Raw genomic sequence first — 20,171 nt, forward strand, 5'->3', positions numbered from 1 at the left:
CTAGGACTCTTGGTCCTATGGTATATGAGAGGGATTACAGAATTTCCAGGTTCTCAGAGGCATTCCATGATTTCCAAAGTTATTTTCACAGTATACTAAGGATTTACGTTACATTAATTTGAGAAAGACAAATTATAAATGGTGAAAACAAAAGCTGAGTGTTCATGAAGCAAAACAGCCTGATTTATTTTCCTTATTTACAACAATAGAGTGCAGAAGACCCATGCAGAGGAATGTTGAAGTCCAGCAATTAGTAGAAGCTGTGAGTAGTTGACAAATATGAGAGGAAAATGTTATTTGCCCATATGTTCTCAATCAAAAAAAATTCTACTGTTATCAGTGCCTACTAAGAGTATATCAAGTTAGATAGTTTGATAAATAACAATTATCAAGTTGTCTTATTGAAGTCTTTATTGAAGCTATTCTACTTCCCATTCATTATTTTAATTTAACATTAATTAATGTTTTTATTGTCCACATTCATTCAGTAACATAATTAAGTAGAACAGTCAATCTAGGACTCATATTACATAGGATGTCATATTTATTCATTGTGTATTTGGTAAATGAATTCTTCATTATCAAGATATGAAGGAAAATATAGAAACCATATTTAAAAACATAGCTGCATTCACTTGACAGGAGGTTTTTGAAACTGAATATAAATTACTAATTTTAAGTACTGTAATTAATTTGAATTCAGTTCATTTCCATGCTGACAATACGGAGAAATATTTTTAGTGAAGTTACATAAATATAATATATGTGATATAAATAGATAATGGGTTTCCCTTGACTTGCAAGAAGTCAACCAGCCAGTTGAAAAATAACTTTGTATTTTACTGAGAGTCCTTTACAACTTCATCCATTTCACAAATGTATTTTTCAAGGGTAATTACCTTTTCCTTCTTTCCATATGAACTGTGAATACTCTATGAGCTTTTTATGATGTTACCAGTTCTTTTGTGTGAGTCTCGTTCCACGTGTACTGATTTTTGACAAATGTTCTTTTATATAATTGGGATAAAATCATTTGGCCCTTTCCCTTCCCTACAATTTACTGGGCACAGGTGGCTCTAGAGGTGTCAGTGGTGGGCCTTCACATCATATTGAAGTAAAGTGCAACTGTTTCTTTTAGACACAGCATTATACATTACCTTTTATTTCTTTGCTTCTAGGGTCTGAGGTGGTTGGCTTTGATGGGAAAAGTTGTCTCATTTACACATTAAATCAAAAACTCACGAATACACTGAAAGATGTGATTTCTCTGAAGTTTAAGACAATGCAAAGTGATGGAATTCTCCTCCACAGAGAAGGAAAAAATGGAGACCACATCACCCTGGAATTAACTAAAGGGAAGCTGTTCCTGCTCATTAATTTAGGTAACAGCTACAGTTTCATAAAGTCTGATATAGTTATTAGTTGTTATTTAACTACAACTTTTAAACTGTTAAGTGGAATATGATAAACTAGTGGTATACATTTGAATAATTATATTTTTGAGTGAAATTAATAGTTTCTATTTTTCTTCCTTCAAGGTGATATTAAAACTCATCCTTCTGATGCCCAAATTAATATTACCCTGGGCAGCCTTTTGGATGATCAACACTGGCATTCTGTTCTCATTGAGCACTTTAACAATCAAGTAAACTTTACAGTGGATAAACACACTCATCATTTTCATGCAAAAGGAGAATTCAGTTCTTTGGACCTTGATTATGAGGTGTGAAAATTACCTTTTCTTTATTGCATTTATTACCTTTGTTATGCAGATGAAGTGAAACAGGTAAAGGAGGCAGAACTTAGGAGGTTTGTAGGCTTTAGGGATTTTCTGTCACCTAAAGGAATGAATCAAAGAAAAAGAGATTTCTTAGAGTACTAATCCTCCACTAGACTAGCAACTCAATATTTTCAAAAGACCATCTTTTTCATGTCAGAATTCATTATTTTAATATCTTTGTTTCAGTAGAGTTGCCAATGTGATAAATAGTTAATTCATTATAAACATAATGAAGGAGACCCAACTCAATGTTATTATTTTATTAATAATAATGTTATTAATATAAAGTTTGATGAAAATTACAATGAGTCAGCATAAAACCATCTTAGAAATGTTTATATTAAGACTTAAATCCCTGTTAGATCTGAAAAATATACTATGAAAAAGTCTTGCTTAAACAAATGGTATATTCCTGAAAAAGAGTAGATGTAATTTGCTGTGAAATCTTCCCACCTATTGTTTAAAACACCAATATTTTACAGTTGTAATATGATGAGTGGCTGCTTTATGTTTGCCCTTATCCTGTTTGTTGGATGAGAGAATGAGAGACAGAGCAGAGTGTCTGGAACCTGCAGACTTTATTGTACTCATTCCATTTTTTAAGCAGTTTAGAGGAAGATTTCATACTGTTCCATGTCTGCAGTATCTCCTTTCAAAAATATCTGCTTAGAATTTCTTAATGTAAATCACAATATCAAAGTTTGGAGGATCATACCAATTAAAAAATAAAATAACTGGTTGGCAAATCGATATATTTTACTAAATCATTCCATGTTGTGAATTAAATTTTCCTCTCTTCTACATGCTATAGTTTGAAGTATAGCATGTAGAAGAGAGGAAAATTTAAAACACAAGTAAAAAGAAAGTATTAAAGAAAGTATTAAAATTTTCAAAAAAGAACAAAATACTGCATTTAGAATTGCTTCTCTGACTATAAGATTTTCTAAATTTAATAACTTAATGTATGATATATTTGATTTTGGGGCTTTTTTGGTAAAAAGATTTTAAAAATAAGTAAAATTTCAAAATTAGAACATACATAGTTAAACTGACTTTTCATACAATGTTACCTGGAATAGCTTTAGAATGAGTGAGCTCAAAAGTTCACTTACACTGGCATCCTGTTTCTGGTGGTATTCAAGAGTAGAAACATAACTGAGGTCACCCTCGTGGCAATGCTTTTCTGAAATAATTTACTGCTTTCTAACAGCTTCTGCCTCAGGGACTTCCTTAGACAGAGGTATATGTTTGAATTTATTAGCTCTCAATGGATTTTTATTAAATCTTCCTGTCTCTTTCTGAAACTAAATATTCCTACAGCACCATACCAAGGAACTGTCAAGGTATTTTGAAAGGGGAAAAAACACCTCCTTTTATTTGTTTTGAATGTGCCCTAGGATAATTTAATTTGATGCACTCTTGTTGCCTATTATGATAGTTTTATGATGGTGGAGAAGTCAGGCTCAGATTTCCTAAAGTTGTTGATAATTTTCACACTGTTCTGCACAGTCTGCGTATTCTTGGCCTTGTCCTTCTTCTCTGGGGTTTTGCAGCTACAATGGACCCTGAAAACTGATCTAAGCCACTGTTAAGAGACATCCTCAGAAGAAAAAAAAAAAAAAAGCCAACATTTCAGAATAATTTTGTAGGTACATATGACCTGATATAGCCTAATTTTTTATTATCTTTTTCTTTTAATCTGTAAATGCAATAAAACGAAGTCACCAAGAAGCAGAAGATTCATTATTGGCCTGTCTTTGACTTCTGCTCTTTAGTTATAGTCAACTTCTTTCCATAGAAAATTACTTAATAGTATCATTGATTTTTCTTCTCTTTCTAAGCTCAGCTTTGGAGGGATCCCAGTGCCTGGAAAATCAGGGACATTTTCACACAGGAACTTTCATGGGTGTTTTGAAAATATTTATTATAACGAAGTGAACATTATTGACCTGGCCAGGAGGCATAAATCTCAGATCTACTTTGTGGTAAGATATTCACAGTTAAGAAAGAATAAATAAGTAAAATAGAGAAAAAGACCACAGCTACTTTCATATCTAATCTATTTAACATACATCTAGTGAAATCTACTTTTTGTAATGGAAGAAAAATCAAATGATCAGCTAGTTGGGCTATTTTTCATTTGCTGCTGTATAGACTCATCCTGTATAAACACAGGATGCATTTTATTCTTCAGGTATTTAGGTGTGTCTGATACCACGCTGTTGTGCTGTGCTCATACCAAAGTCAATGAGTAAAATAAGATGTATCTGAAGCCATCAAATCCCTGACTTTGTACCTGACTGATAAGAACATCAGCAGTGCATTTTAAATCTTCTGTCACTGAGGACACTGATCCACTCTGCTTTGTCCAGAGCATTATAATTTTCACCAATAAGTTTTGTTAGTCAATTTATCTGTCCTTCATCTGAAGAACTGTAGTTTAGGTTGGTGGGTTTAATGTATTTATTGTGACACAACCGAGTTACATTATCAAAATCTGTTACAGAAGCTGTTCCAACACCAAACCAAATTTTCTCTGTGCTACAAAAGTTCTCCTAGAAATTTTACTAAATCCTTTGTTGTTGGGTTTGGTTTGGTGGTTTGTTTTTTCTTTCCCAGTAGTACAAGGGTCATCTCTAAGTGTGATATTTATTTATCTAGTAGCAGGAAATGCAGAGATATTACAGAAATCAGCTCAAAACAATTAACAAAATATTAATTGCTTTCAAGAGCAATTAATTGTATTTTGGTTTGCATTTCAATTCAGAATATGAATAATCAAATCTGGTTCTTTATGCTAGAGAAAATGAATGACAGGGATCTCTTCTCATGTGAAACTTGAATGTTTTGAATTGTTGTGCTATTTTCAAAATTGTTTAGGAGATGTTTTATAATGTAAATATTTCAGAAAGTATCTATATTACCACAGAAGCCTTGACAAATAGAGATTTTGCTTGTGGAATCTGCAAAAGGCAAGTTTTTAGTGTTTAACAAAGTTTATTAATCTGATGACTGCTTTTTCACTAGAGGTCAGTTCATCTGACCATTCATTTCTCACAGCTGAGTTCATAAGACACAGCTTTTACTTATTTGTATATTTTCCTTGAGGAAAATGAAAACAGATAAATTTTAATATCTTACCATGCCAGGGACTAGTGAGCATTTTTAAAAAATTGATTTTAAAACTTTACTAAGCAGTCAAAATTTTATGTATGATCAAAAGTTTAAACCCTCTCTGTGTTGAATAGAAGTCAAGTGTGTTTTAAATTCCAAAGACATTAATCTTTAGTAACCATTTGAACAGAGCAAATTAGTTATAGGTCAAATGGCGCCAGAGAGTCATTAGATCAAAGTTCATTTTGTATTATTATCAAGCATCATAAAGTATTAACTGACACCAGATGCAAAAATTGCATTATTCCTGTTCCAGATTTCTTATCTACATCATTCTGGACAAGTTAATCTCAATGAACTCAACCACAGGTTTACCCAAGAAACAGTTAATTCAGGAGGAGTACAAAATAAAAGATAGGTGCCTAAACCCATCTCATGATCTAGTCCACATGGGACTGTTTGCTCCTGATTTATGAAGTATGTGTTTCACATTTGTAAGTAGCAAGAGTTTGTATGTGGAATTTTTCGGTTTGTGGAAACAAATATTGGAGTTATTGTACATCTCCAATTACATTAATTTGGAAAAAAATGTGTCTTGGTCTGGCACAATTTTTTTTTTCTTAAATTTAAATGATCAGTGCCAAGCTCAACGTTTTTCTCTGCATACAGGCATTTAGACCCCTGTAAGTATTTACATAGTTATGTGTAAGTGGCATTTTTTCTGACATCCAGAGGTTTGTCAAGTTCCAGACACTTCCTGAGGCTGAGCCAAACTAGAAACAAGGCAGTTCTAACTCCTGAAGTACCATTAAATCAACCATGTGATTTAGGAATAAATAAAGGCAGATAAATCTATATTCTGGTCAAACAGCTACATAAACTTTACCCAAAGTGATGATGTTCATATTTGAATTTTAGACTAATGCATTCAAACATTATATTCACCATGTTTTGAAACTTTGCAGTTCCACAGAGAAATTCTCACGACTCTTCACAATGTTTCATTTCTTCCTAGGGCAACGTGTCTTTCTCGTGTTTAGAGCCACAGGTGGTTCCTGTTACATTCCTGAGCCCCAGCAGTTACCTGGCACTGCCAGGCACGTCAGGGCAAGATGAGGTGTTTGCCAGCTTCCAGTTTCGCACTTGGAACAAGGAGGGACTTCTGTTATCCAGCAAACTGCACCAGTCTTCAGGTGGTTTCCTCTTATACCTGAGTGATGGGAAAGTTAAAATCAGTCTTCATAAACCAGGAAGAGTGCTGAGTAACATCGCTGCAGGTAACAGAAATGAAACAAAAAAAAAAAAAATCCAAGGCTCCAAAGCATAAAAAAATAGCTTAATGAAAAGTCATTTGAATGAAAAATTAGGTTCTCAGCTTAACCTGCATTTGTACATACAAGTCATTTGAGTTAGTACCTACATTCTTGACTTGTTTTTGTGGTTAATGTGTGTGCAACTATGCTTCACTTGCGTGAATTGTAAACCTGGTTATTTCTAAATGCTTTCTTTTCTCACAAACATATTTATTCTTCTTTTCCCCAACAATGAGTAGAAATTACTTGCAAAAATGTTGAATGAAAATTGACTTCTCAACTTAACCTGCATATTGTATGTACAGCTCATGTGTATAGTCTGGGAAACTTAAGCAGCTTCATCAGTTGTGAAGTGTAAGCAATTTAATCACTTATTCTGCCAAGCTAAGACATTAAGATGTTTTTCACCATTTGTCAGTGCCTTCACAACGTATCAAGTAACTATTTTTTCTATAAAGTTACACATCACTATAAATATTATGTCTTTTATTTTATAGAGTTCTCAGTTGCAGAGATGTCCATTAAACAGAGACAGTACATGTGCAATACTAAATTGTGTCTGAGAAAGCCAGGGCAAGTTTGAGTTTAAAAAAAAAAAAATAAGAAAAAACTCGAGGAAACTGAAACCTCAGAGCTAAAGGGTCACTTTCGTAGTTAATTTTGTGACATATGCGAGCAGGACAGAGCTGACATCATCTCTATTTTTCAGTACTTTTTAAAAGATGTTGAGGATCAGTGACATCACTATATGCCAATATTAATAGCTTCACCCAGCAGCACTTCATCAGTGGTACTGACATTCCATGAGCCCTCTTAGAGTTTCTCATCCTTTATGCAAACAAATTGAATTTCACCCTTTGCTTGTAGATGGATAAAATGATCATTTCAGAATGAGTTCTCAGACAGGAAAACCGGTGCAATAGAAATTAGGTGGATAAATGAGATTACAAAGGACATATGAAGATTAAGAAATTTTAGTCTGGGGTTAGAGTAGCTTCTATATGGATGAAGGTGACCAGAGTCCACTAGCTGGAGGAATATATCAGAGAAGAAAAGGTGAATTTGGATGCAGAAAAAAACATTTATGATATCCAAAACATTAATCCATCTTAGATTTATTTAGACCTGTACACAAGCATGTGTGTCTCATTTCATATCCACAAAGCAGAATATTATCAAGGAAAAGAAACCAAATTAGTTCCAGTTATCTAATGTGCACAGTGAATTCACAGGTAAAAAACAGGTAAGAAACCTCCAAACCGGTTATCATCAGTACAAACATAAGATAAGAATCCCTTAATCTTAGTTTCATGACCCTGTTACTTTTAGATTGGTTTCTTACTTCAATTCCTCTCACAAAATGTGGACTCCCTTGAGATGGGGGGGGGGGGGGAAGAAAAAAAGGGAAAAAAGGTTAAACATAACTCTGAAGCTCATTAGGTTTGTACAGGTGCATAATGATTAAAAGTAAAATTTTAAACCACTGATTATTTTAACTCAGAAAAAGAGTGTAAGACAGTAATGACCACATATAATGTTGAAATTTCCATAAATACTTTGATCCTCTTCTTGTGGGTGATAATAGGATCGACCCTGCTATTTGTTATAATCTAAAATAACTGATGCACTAAGAGTACCATTTCAATGACAAGAGATTTCCCCAGGCTCACCATTTGAAAATGTCAATTCCTCAGTAAGAATGTCAGTGGCAGCTAATTAGTAGTGATGAATTTGGTTTTTTAGGAGCTATTTCAATTGGTGTTCAATTAGGTGATGCATGTTAAAGAAACTATTGCCATGAATTGTCATTTTAAGAGACCAGCTGAAGTGCTGACACTTTTAACAGCTTCTATTGCACATAGAGCAATTTATTGAATTTCAAAGCTGCCACACAATACATAAAATATTAGCTTAAAGCATCCCAGAATAAATTTTGACATTCTATGCTGAAACAGAATTTGATGTTCTCATGCTAGGTTAAGCTTACTGTTCATAAAGTCTAACAGGAGGAATTGTGTTTGTCTTTGTGAAGACAAACAAACTAGTGCAAAATCATATTCTGTTCTGAGAAAGAATTTGTCTTTTCCTTGAGTTTTTGAAGTGTTTATTTTAGCACTCACTGAAGCAATTCAAGCCTGCATTTGGAGATTGAGTAATTAAATTATGGATGTCTGGACAGGTTTGCTCCCCTACAGGCAAGGAGTTATGACCTGACTTTCACACACACACACACACACATGTAATACTTGATAATTAAATCAAAGCATATTTCCTTCTGCACAATTCATTATCCTGTGTTTTTTGAGAATTTTTTCAACCATATAAAACCGAGGAGAATGGTATGTTAATTCACAAGTAATTAAGATATAATGAAATCTGTATCCTTCTTTTACAGATGTTATTTAATATCTTTCCTTTGTAGCCTCTTTTGCAAGTTGGTCATCAAATATTCACAAAGAAATAACATGGATTTTAAAAAAAAAAGGAATCAACCCAAAGTTAATTTGTATTGCATGATGAGACCAAATTGAATTGCAACATGTGTAAATATTAGATCTTATTACACAGTTTCCTCTATGACCCTCTATTTCTATCCAGCTTTTAATTTCTGTGCAGCTTTTAATTAATTGATGTTAATTAATTAACATCAATTCATTGATATTATTGCATTTGGAGGTTATACTTCAGTCTTATCTGTAAATTATTTTCTCTAATTTTTTTTGTTTGTTTCTCACTGATCTCCTGATAAGTTTTATCCACTGTATTTTTATGCTCGTGTTCCCAAGGTTGAATGCCATTGTTCTGCAAGATGTCCCATAGATCTTTTTTTAATATTTAGGTTTAAAATTATGGAACTACTGAGAATAAATGGATATCTTGTTTAGTAGCTACCTCGTTACGTACTAAAAAAAAAATAATTGCTATGTTTCTCACATCTGTCTGGTAAAGTGTTTTTAAAACTCATGATAGAGCACCAGAAAATATAATTTTCAGACGGAATATAGTCAATTGGCCTCCACCATTTAGATGTACCACTTCATGGCTCCACACAAGCAAATTTGTGAATGTGAATTTAATCAGTACTTAAAATCAGTACTTAAAATCAATACTTAAAAGAAGGTCTATAACAAGAACAGAGACAGAGTTTTTTTGGTTTGTTTTTGTTGTTGTTTTTCTTTTTATTTTCCCAAGGATCTGTAGTGGTAGGACAAGACGGTAACAATTTTAAATGGAAATAAATTAGATTTAAGTGTTCATAACATTTTCACTCCTGCAAATGTTCAAGTTTTGAGCAACCTGATCCAGTAAAAGCAGTCCCCACAAAGAGCAGGGAAATGGGACTAAATGATTTTTAAAGGTCACTTCCAGCCCAAAATGCTATATGATTCTATGATTCTTTGAATTCTAAAGGGAAAATTAGTGTATTGAAGAGATATGACTGAAGAAAACATCATTCACTTAAGGTCCCTCCTTGAGGCTGAGGATAAAGCAAACTGTTTAATGTTTCTTATTACGTGTTCCCTAATAAATACACTGATGGAAGTATGATAGATAGAAAAAAATGGCAGAAAATGTGTGTAGGAGTAATATTATCTTAAATGTATTAGAGATATTATCTAGGTGGTAGTTCATCTGAATTTATGATGCATTTCTAGGGTTTATCTCTTGATTGTATGATGATCTTGTATTTAGGTTGTGGTAGTTAACAATCTATGGATCGTAGTTATGCTGGAATTTAGCTCTTTGAACCTTCTCATCTTTCTCTTTTTATTTCCTTTCCATCTGTTTGAATGAGTCTCTTAACTGATGGACTGTTTCTGCAGCATATACAACACATTCTAGGGAGGAGCATATAAATACATGAAATTTCAAGTGGGAAATCACAGATCACAAATCACATGCACTCTGCAGTCAAGAAAAGACTTTGCATAATTCAAAGGTTGTATTCTTTGTTCTTCACTGAAAGAAGTACCTCTATTCTGAAGAATGCTCAGGAATGTGATTGGCTTAAAGCACTTGTTAAAGATAATAATGTGTTTACACACTGCCCTGTTTAGAATTTATTTAATTATATATACATAAGTGCTTTCCAGAATCAGAACTACAGGTTTATTGCTTTGTGGTACCTTATATCTACACAGCCAGAGGTAATGAAAATTTGTGTTAGAGGCTAAACTCTCAGAATATTTTCCTGTACATGTCCAATAAATAAGAGAGCTGGAAAAAAAATTGTCTTGTGACATTAATATGACAGCTACTGAAGCTTTTATCATCTACAGGATTTTGCTATTTTGCTGTGTTTTAACATAATGACTATTTTTTATGTTAAAATTGGAAGAAATCCTTTGTAACAGTGCAGTAAAAATAAGTATGATGTGTAAAATACTGTATCAGCCATCACAATGATGTCTTAATGATAACCTCCTTAGATTGAGAGGATAGTTTTCTCAGTCATTACATTAAATGGATGTATTACAGATAATTAGGGGCATTACTAGAGTAAGGCTTATTCACTGAAGTACTTTTATTTTTTATTTGTCAAATGTGAAGCAAGGTTCTGTCTTGACAAAAGACACTTGTGCTTATTAATTCTTTTTCATTTTGCTTTCACTTGGAGCTTTTATGTGGGCTATGATTGCTGTCAGTCCCTCCTCCTTTCAAGACTGTAACATTTAGGTAGTTTAACAAATAGTGGAAGCCTACACTTAATTTATTTAATATTGACTTTTAAAATTTATTTCCAGGTGCTGGATTAAACGATGGCCAGTGGCATTCTGTCTCTCTCTCTGTCAAAAGGAATCGTATCAGTGTGACAGTGGACAGTGATGTGACCTCATCTGCTCATGCCTCCACACCTCTGCAAATTTTTTCAGGAGATGTTTTCTACTTTGGAGGTGAAATCTGTTGCTTATTTGTGTTTACAATATCCCACATATCTAATCAAATGACAAGAACTGCTCTGTTTGCCTCAAGTCTTCTTTGCCTAGCTTGGTTATCTTTCAAAGCATCTGGGTTTTTTTCAGGTGCTGTTATGATGTTGTGAGCTTCTGTTTGCTTAAAATTCTACCATGTTGGCTAGAATAAATCACCATCCTAAATCCTTGGTCACTTTTTAGATCATCATAACTTGCATCATGCTCTGATAATTGAATATAGTCTGGCTGGCAACCAAAAAGACACACAAAGGTTTTTCTTGTTGCAGACTTACTGTTTTGTTGAGTGAATTTTTTTGAGAATCTTCCACTGGGATTACCTCAAGTTTTCACCTTAAGTGAATGTTTACTTACCTGTGCAAATATCCTCTTTATATGATAGACTCTTTTATCTTTTTTTTTTTTTTTAACAGAGTGACACAACTTTTCTATGTTTGCAGAATAAAATTTGTACCTAAAAAAACTACACTTAGCTATCTCCATTTTGTCATTTTGTCATTAATGACGTGTTGTAACTGATAGAGTTGAGCACATTGTTATATATAATTCTATTGAGAATGGACTACATAGTAGCAATGATAAACAACATCTGAGTGCATTATTCAATACCAGACTAATGCTTCAACTATTTATTAACAAATCTCAAATTTCTGAGAAAGCTGAAGAATGTGTGCAAACCAAATGAGTATTGACCAAGTCATTTTCCACAGATCACTTCCCTTGAAAGAATAGGTTTAAATAAATTCTGTGCTCACAAGCAGACTCCAAGTACAGTAACAGCTATATGAACATCCATGTGACTTTTTACATCTGTCATCTACAATTCTCTACTAAAGATACCTTGAATAGTGTCTTCTGTGTTGCTTCTGGTTCCCAAATCTCTGATCAGGTGATTTTCCCCGCTGCAGGGTTGATGACACAGGTGAACAGATCAGGAGGGATGTGGGCAGTTACAAAAAGCACCATTATTCAATTCAGTTATACAAGGACATTCCTATTAGTCTTTTGTAATTCCAAGAACACTGAAAGTACTGTCTGTCTACACCTCAGATTCTCTGATTTCAGCCTTATAGCTGAAATCTGCAGCTTGTGCACATCATACAAAGTTTGGGAATACTAGTAGTGGGTTTCCGAGTTTACAAAAATTATTTATTAAAATGTTATGGCATATAATACTGTCAAAATGTAGCCAATGCATTTTGACTTTTTTTCTAAGTTTATACAAATATTTACCATGTGCTGGTTGTTAAAATATGAGTATCAGCCTTCCAAGAGGGATGTTCTGGGGGCATGGTGATTAATCTACCTGTTTTAATGAATACCAAGTATACAGGAAACGTGTATGCTTAACTAGGAAAATGTGTAATAAACATAGAAATACTTTAGTGTTCTATCAGTAAATTTCTATTCCTGCTATCATCAAGGATCTACAACCTCTCTACTTCATGGAATAATAAACCATTGCAACTATAAGGGAAAATGGGACTATTTAATTTTGCAATAAGCACATAATGTAAATTTCATGATTAAAGGATTTATTCTTATCTTTAATATCCAGTCTATAAAGAAACACAATTTCATTAATATTGATGGTATTGTCTTTTCTCTAACAGAAACAGAAGACAAATTTGAAAAGAGAGACATCGAGAAAAATATCTGAGACAAAATTTTGTAAAATACCTAATTGTAAAAGATACATAAACTTTTTTACTGCTTTCTCTGTCCTTTTTTATTTCTTTTTTTTTTTATAAATATGAACTCCACTGGAAGTACCTCATTCTTAAGCGAACATCATATTTTTCACCATAAATGAAAGAATTTATGTTACCATTCAGTTGTAGAATGCTGTAAAGCACATAGTTAGACCTATAATTGATTTGTTTAACTGTGTGTGGTGCTGAAAACTTACTGTGTTCTTATATGGACTTTTGCAAGTCCTTGGATTTGTTGTTCTTAAAGCAATATACCAACTAGATAATGAACATTTTCCTGTAGAAAGGTTATAATGACTTTGGATAGGTTCCTCAACAGAATAAAACGCACTGTAAACTTACTGAGATGTTAAATTTAGGGTTTAGTTCATTTTCCAAGTTATATTTCTAAAAAAGATATCTATACTATTTAGGTTGTTGTACACTCATTTGAATATATTTACTAGTTTCCACTGTCATTTTGTTTTTCTGTATCATAAACCTCTGCGCTGTCTTTACAGGATTTCAAAAGTATCCATATTAGCTCTGTGAAACAAAGAAGTGTCTTAAAACTCACTTCTTCCTAATATCATGAAACAAGGTCTTCAAAGCTCTGAACCAGAGGGCAGTATTGTTTGACTAAGATCAAAGGATGACCCTTGTGCATCATTCTAGAAGCCATACTATCCCTTGGAAGAAGTCCAAAATAAAACTCTTTTAAGCATTTGTAGTGCAGTGTTTAGCTGCCACTGGGAAAAACTGCTCAATGGATATGGTTTAAATCAAGTCAGGATCAAAGCAATTTATTGATTTATTAACAGTGCTTAATTAGGCAATCAGTGAACAAGGCATCTAGGGGGCAGCAAGGCAATAGATAAACCACAATATTAGGTACTTACAGACTGTTATGCAAAGGTTGAGCTGGACATTCAGATGTCTAACCCTCTCTTCTGCACAAGTCTGATTAGATCAGAGGCACAGGGCTCTGAACAGATCCAAGGATGGAAATCTCAAGACTTCTCTGGGCAAACCATCCTCATATTGACCACAAGCAACAGTGAAAACACTTGTTGCTTGTGTCTGGTCAGAATTTACCAGCTTTTGATTTTGTCCTTTACCTGTTGTCCTGTCACTGTGCACTTTTGGAAGTGGTCTTGCTCCATCTCCTCTGTGTCATCTTATCAGATGTCTTTATCTTCTTAAGGCTGAGCAGGCCCACATCTTTCAGCCTCTCCTCTTAAGTACCTTCAGCTTCCCAGCTGTCTGAGCCTTCCACTGGCCTCACACCAGGACACTGATGTCTTTCCTGTACTGGGGAGTCCAGACCTACAGCACTCCGTGTATGGTCTCACAAGTGCCATATAGAGGGAAGGACCACTTCCCCAGATTTGCTGGCTGTGCTCTTGATAACACATCCCAGAATTTCAATGGCCTTCGGTGATGCAAGGGCACGTTCCTGGTTCATGATCTGTTCAGTGGTCTCTGGGACCCCAGGCCTCTCTCTGAGCAGTTATCCTCCAGCTTGGATAGTTACATGCACTTGTTCCATCTCAGATTAAAAACCTTGATTTTGTTCTTGCTGAATTTCATAGAATTCCTGTCACCTTGTTTTTCCAGCCTACCCAGGTCCCTCTGAGCTGTAGCCCTGTTCTCCAACATTTGATCCCTGCCCCCAATTTGGTATCTGTCACAGGCTTGCTGAAAGTTTACTCTGTCTCATCACCAAGGTCATTAATGAAGATATTAAACAGTGTGAGTACCTACTGACCTCTGAAGAACCTTCTGTTCATCACTTGGACTTTGCCTCATCATTTGTCTGCTTAACCCCCCCATCTCTCATGAATCTGGTGATAGGGACACTATACAAAACTGTTAGAGTCTTTGCTAAAGTCAAGATATGAAATGCTCACTGCTCTCCCTTTGTCTGCAGTGCTTGTCACTTCAGTAAAGAAAACAAATACCTTGGTCAGGCATAATTTAACCTTGAAGCTAAAGTTAACCAGTTAACTTCTCATCCTTTACGTGTTTAGAAATGGCTTCTAAGAGGGTTTGTTAGTTTGTAGGGCCTACAATAAGTCTAACTACCCTCTAGTTTCTTGTAGATGGGTGTAACTTCTGCCTTTTCCAATCACTAGGACATTCAGCAAATTGCCAAGATCCTTTGAAGATTAAAATGTTAACAAATTCACAATGACAATGCAATTGTTGAAATGGCATTGACGAGCTCCTGCAGTACCCTCAGAAGCACCCTGGGCTCATTCTTCCTTTGTTGTGGGCACTGCATTCCTTTTTCATTCCATGCTAGGACATGGAAAGCCTAAGGATTAGTTTCATTAGCAAAGAAAAAGGCCTTGGAGGAAACAGTTCTTCACAAGACTCTTGTCACAAGGTCTCCTGCCCCATGGATTAGTGCATCCAGAATCTCCTTAACCTTCCTTTTGCTACTGTTGCACCTACAGAAAACTTTTTGTTCCACTTCAACTTCTTTGATAAGTTTTAGCTCCACCTGGTTTCCTAACTACACTCCCAGACATGCAGGGAATGTCTTTGTATTCCCCTCGACGTTGCACGTCCCTGCTACCACATTTTGTGTACTTTCTTCTTATGTTTGCACTCACTCAGGAGCTCCATGATTAGGTTTGCAGGCCTTATGCCCCACTTACTAAACAATTTTGATATCACTATGGACTTTCCTTATGCTCTAAAGGGTTTTCTGTTGAAAACTATCCAACCCCCTTGTTCTCCAAGGGAATTTCTGATGGTATCCTCTGAACAAGGTCCTGAACAGAACAACTTTGACTCTTCTGAAATCCAGGGTTGTAATTCTGATTTTTTGTTCGTTTTTTTTGCCTTGCTCGCTTCTTTGTGGTTCATAAACTCCACAGCCTCATATTTGCTGTAATCAAGATTGCCCTTGACCTTCACATTTTGAGCCATTTTTTCCTTGTTCGTGAGTAGCAAAGTCCAGTGGAGCATCTCTCCTGGTTGAGTCATTGATGAACCACACCAAGAAATTCTCTTCAGTACTTTACAAAATCTTCTTGACAGTTGATAAAATAAAATGGCTGTACTTAGTAAATAATTTTTGTCTTGACTTCAATTGTGACTTAAAACTTGGTCAAGCGATGTGACCTCATAATCTAATATTTTGTGACTAAGATCTCCCAGTCAGTCTATTCATACCTGATTCCATTCATTACCTTGGAACTGTTGCTTAGGTTATCCTTTACTAAAATTTTAAGTGATGCTTTAAAAAAAAACGCATGCTTTAAAACCAGTAAGACTACTGAGAAGTATTTCATTATAGTCACACAATCACATATAATCAGAAGGCAAAAGTCCTCTACCCATAAAGTTTAAAACACATGGAGATTATCAAATTTGGAATATGTAATTTTTTCAACAAAGTATTTCTTTTCAGCTCCAGTTTCCATTCTTATTTCAGGCTGTCCTAGAAGTGGAAATGTTTCGGAATGTAATACCTCCCTTGGTGGTTTTCAAGGATGCATGAGGCTCATTTCCATTGGTAACAAAGCAGTGGATATGATCTCAGTTCAGCAAAATGGTTTGGGTAATTTCAGTGATCTTCAGATAGATTTGTGTGGCATTACAGACAGGTAAGAACACACTGTTTACTCATTTATTTATTTATTTCAATGTTCTATTTGTTATACTGGTTTGATGACAAAGAACAGCACACTTACAAAATGTCATAGTGCTTTTTTTGTAAGAATAAATGCAGAATACATAGCCCAGCAAATAGACTTCCATGCCCTGCAAATAAAATTAAACCAACTTTGATTAAAATTACTTTTTGTTTCTGACAAATTTTAAATATCTTTCTTTTCAAGTAAAGCTGCAGACACAAATCTTCTCCTGTGACTTGAGTCCCACCCACCCTTTTAAATGCTATATTTTTACAAGTTATTGCTGTTTCCTATATTCTGTCCATCAGGAACTCAGTAGATAGTATCCATCATAGTGAGTGAGTAATCTTCTTTTAGACTATGGTCAGAACTAATCTCACAAGTTGCAATTAGCATCTGAAAGAGTAACTAGTTGAAGTGTCTCCCTCCACAAGGAGGAAAGACTTATAAAGCTTCCTGGAAGTGGAAATGTTTGATAGAAAGACATTACTGGACTTCAGTGTAGAGAAAGCAGAGGGGATGTTGCAGAACAACAGAGGCTGCTGAGAAGAGAAGGAGCAACCACATGAACAGGCAGCAGCTGAAGTTTTCTTCTGTAGACTCCAGAGGTTGCAGTCACAGGCATCTGTACAAAGTCTGTTTTATTCCAAAAGTGGCTTTCGTGGACCCAGATGTAAGGCCAACACAACACAACAGGCAGGGGAATGATGTGCTTGTAAACACTTCTCCCTCACTTTCTGTATTTCTAGTCCTCATAAAGTGCCTTTTGATCTAGCAAAGTATGGCCTTTGAATTATAAGACTTTCAAAAATTACTTTCTTTGGGAAAAACACAGTAGGCAGATATCTTCTTCAAAACCATAGCCAATCTATGGTTACATAGATCTGTTTCTGTGATCTGCTTTCAATTCATAGAGATAACACAGTGTACAGCTATCCAGATAGTTATTTTAGAGGCAGTCACAGCTCCTTATAGATCAAAGACAAAAAAGAAAACCAATTAGTTCTTTACCTAATTGTTCATAAAAATTTAAGGAGAGAAACCACCAAAAAAGAGAATAAAAGTTTTGCCTACAATGTGATCCTTTCGATTGTGTTGTAATGTGTATTCTCATTAATATTTCAACAGCTTTCACATATTAAAAATATACACAGTTTTCATATATATATATGTTTATACAGATATAGATATAGATATATACGATTCTTGTGCTAATTTTATCCCTTACTGAACTAAGTGTGATAGACATATGCCAAAACAGAGTTTGCCTTCAGTCAAAACTTACTGTATGACTTGCTAGGGACTTGTATTTGGAATGCAGCATACATTCACATTGTATTTTAGCTTTCTTGCAAACTACTCCTTTAGACTCAACCCATTTTTATGTGCAGTGATTGCAGTTTTCAGCTATGAGTGACCATAACATGTAATTTTGTACATACGGTTTTTTGTGTGTATAAATATGTATAAAGCCACTCCGTGAATCTCAATATATAGAAAAAATCTGACATTACTTACAGTATCCCAAGTGTCATAACACTTCTTTTTTATTCAGTGCAAATTCAATTTATTCAGAACTGCACCCTTCCCTTTTAATTACTGTTTTTATTGGTTTTAAGCACTGAATCAAAGAGCTTAGTTTTTTTATATAGTCCCTCCTCATGTTTTTATCTTGCTGAACTTTTATAGCACATGAAGGTAGTTACCATCTTCATTTATGTCAATACCAGTGCCATCTGTTTCTGGTTTTTTTATTTTGAATAAGGACTTGTGTAAGACACTTAAACCTCCCAGCCACAATATTTTCAAAGTGTTTTTATTACTTTCTGACACTGTGTTTGTTTTTTTTAAAGTTTATGTTACTCTCAAACTTCATCAAAATTATGTGTGTTTTCTCAAGATCAGTGATACCAAAGGGGAAAAAAAAAACCTCTATGGAAAGTTTTTGGTTTATTGGTTTTGTTTTCTCTAAAATTTGCTAATTTATGTCTCTTCTTATATCTTGATGGTTGCACTTTTCTTGCACTGGCTCTGCAAGATTTAGTTTTCATCTCCCAGCATGCTTAGCATATGTCTTCATAATTTATCAAAATACAATTTTAAGCCACACATTTTTATCGATTTCGTTATCCTCATTATATTTTATTTAAAAATAGAGTGCTTTTAAAAAGTCTTCCTGTTCCTGTGCTATCTTGGTCCTGGGACTGTTTCTTTCCAGTTTCCTCACACAATCATTTCATCATTCCTTTCATTTCTTTTGATATCTGCAGTTCATCATCTGGAACAAATTTTGTGTATCTCTGTATCAAACTAGTTCTGTGTCCCAACCTTAAATCCCAGCTGAAATGACACGTCCTTCTTTGGCAACATTAAAACTGCTTACATGTATTAAACAATTTTTAACAGGTATGATCCTGTGCACGTATCATTGGAGAGAAAATATTTTCTTCCTACAATAATTTACACATTCTTTGGTTGCCTTAAGCTAAACAGCACTTTTACCACTGTGCTCCTGATGGTAAATATCTCCCCTACAGCTGAGCACAAACAATCCCCTTCTTTCTCTTGGGGTCTTTATGGGAGTCTTTGCATCTCTAATTCTGAATAGTGAAGCATGACCCAAATTCTGGATTTATTGATGGCTTTTGTAGTAGAAATGATGGACCACTAAATGTAGTAGTTTTACACATTTAAAGCACAGGAAGGCAAATAAAATTTACTTTTTGCACAGTGACCTGACTTTATATGTAACAGTAAATAAACTGAAAATAACTCTACTGAATCCACGCTTTATCTCATATATACACATATAACATGTGAAGAGTATTCTTTATCAGATTTATAGTCCTCATGGACATATGTTTAGCTAATCAGTCATTTATTTGTTGAGTTATTAGTTTCTCTTCTTTTTATACAAATAAATACCATACTGTTTTCTTATTTTCAGTTTTCTCAGTTCCATAAACTTTCCAATTCTTCATCCTGTTCTTAAATTATTTTGACTTTTTCCAACCATCACTCTTCCCATGCCCCTTCATTTAGCCATTTCATTGCATAGTATTGTTCTGTATTGTTCTAATGCTCATAGACCTCTTGGACATGCAAGCAATTATTTTCATATATTTCTCCTTAACATATTTCGTCTCATCTCCTTTATCAATATATATTGGTTTAATAACTGCTAATTATACACAGACCATTGACAACATAACTTTAAAGGACACAGTGTCTTTTAAATGCCTTACAAAGTTAGCGCATTTAGCCTCTGAAGAGAGAGTATTAGATGAATCCGTCAAAATTACATCAAGCTCTACACAGGAACATACTACCAGTGTAGTTGTACAAAAACCAGAATAAATGGCTTTATATGTTTAAAAAAAAAAAGCCAAAAACTGAAATGATGGTTACTGGACAGTTCTCAAATACTTTTTTTCTCTCTTTCTTTTTTTTTTTAAACTGAAGAATGAAGAAATAATAGAAATTGCAGCAATTACTTGCTCCTTTTAAAGTATCTTTTAACCATTGTTTGGAACAATGATAAAGAAATAGTGCACAAAAATTGTGGCTAGTTGGTAATTGGCATACAAAGTTCCTATTTTTTTCCCTTCTTTATTAAAAGTATATTCATATTCCAGATCAGTATTCTCCTCTGAACATTAGTTTATGATTATTAACATCCTGTTGCCTTGGTT

General features: G+C 34.3%; 1 protein-coding gene across 2 annotated transcripts in view; it reads left to right on the top strand.

Moving 5' to 3' along the window:
• LOC116780374 (contactin-associated protein-like 4) overlaps nucleotides 1–20,171 on the top strand; it is a 202,069-nt gene that overhangs the window by 134,408 nt on the left and 47,490 nt on the right. For both annotated transcript variants that reach the window (XM_032675302.1, XM_032675301.1), the window contains exons 5-10: nucleotides 1,179–1,382; nucleotides 1,539–1,723; nucleotides 3,622–3,765; nucleotides 5,910–6,171; nucleotides 10,953–11,102; nucleotides 16,278–16,449. In XM_032675302.1, the coding sequence (XP_032531193.1) occupies nucleotides 1,179–1,382; nucleotides 1,539–1,723; nucleotides 3,622–3,765; nucleotides 5,910–6,171; nucleotides 10,953–11,102; nucleotides 16,278–16,449 (1,117 nt within the window). The remainder of the gene's footprint in view (nucleotides 1–1,178; nucleotides 1,383–1,538; nucleotides 1,724–3,621; nucleotides 3,766–5,909; nucleotides 6,172–10,952; nucleotides 11,103–16,277; nucleotides 16,450–20,171) is intronic.

Source organism: Chiroxiphia lanceolata, chromosome Z (genome assembly GCF_009829145.1).
Source record: "Chiroxiphia lanceolata isolate bChiLan1 chromosome Z, bChiLan1.pri, whole genome shotgun sequence".
Lineage (NCBI taxonomy): Eukaryota > Metazoa > Chordata > Aves > Passeriformes > Pipridae > Chiroxiphia > Chiroxiphia lanceolata.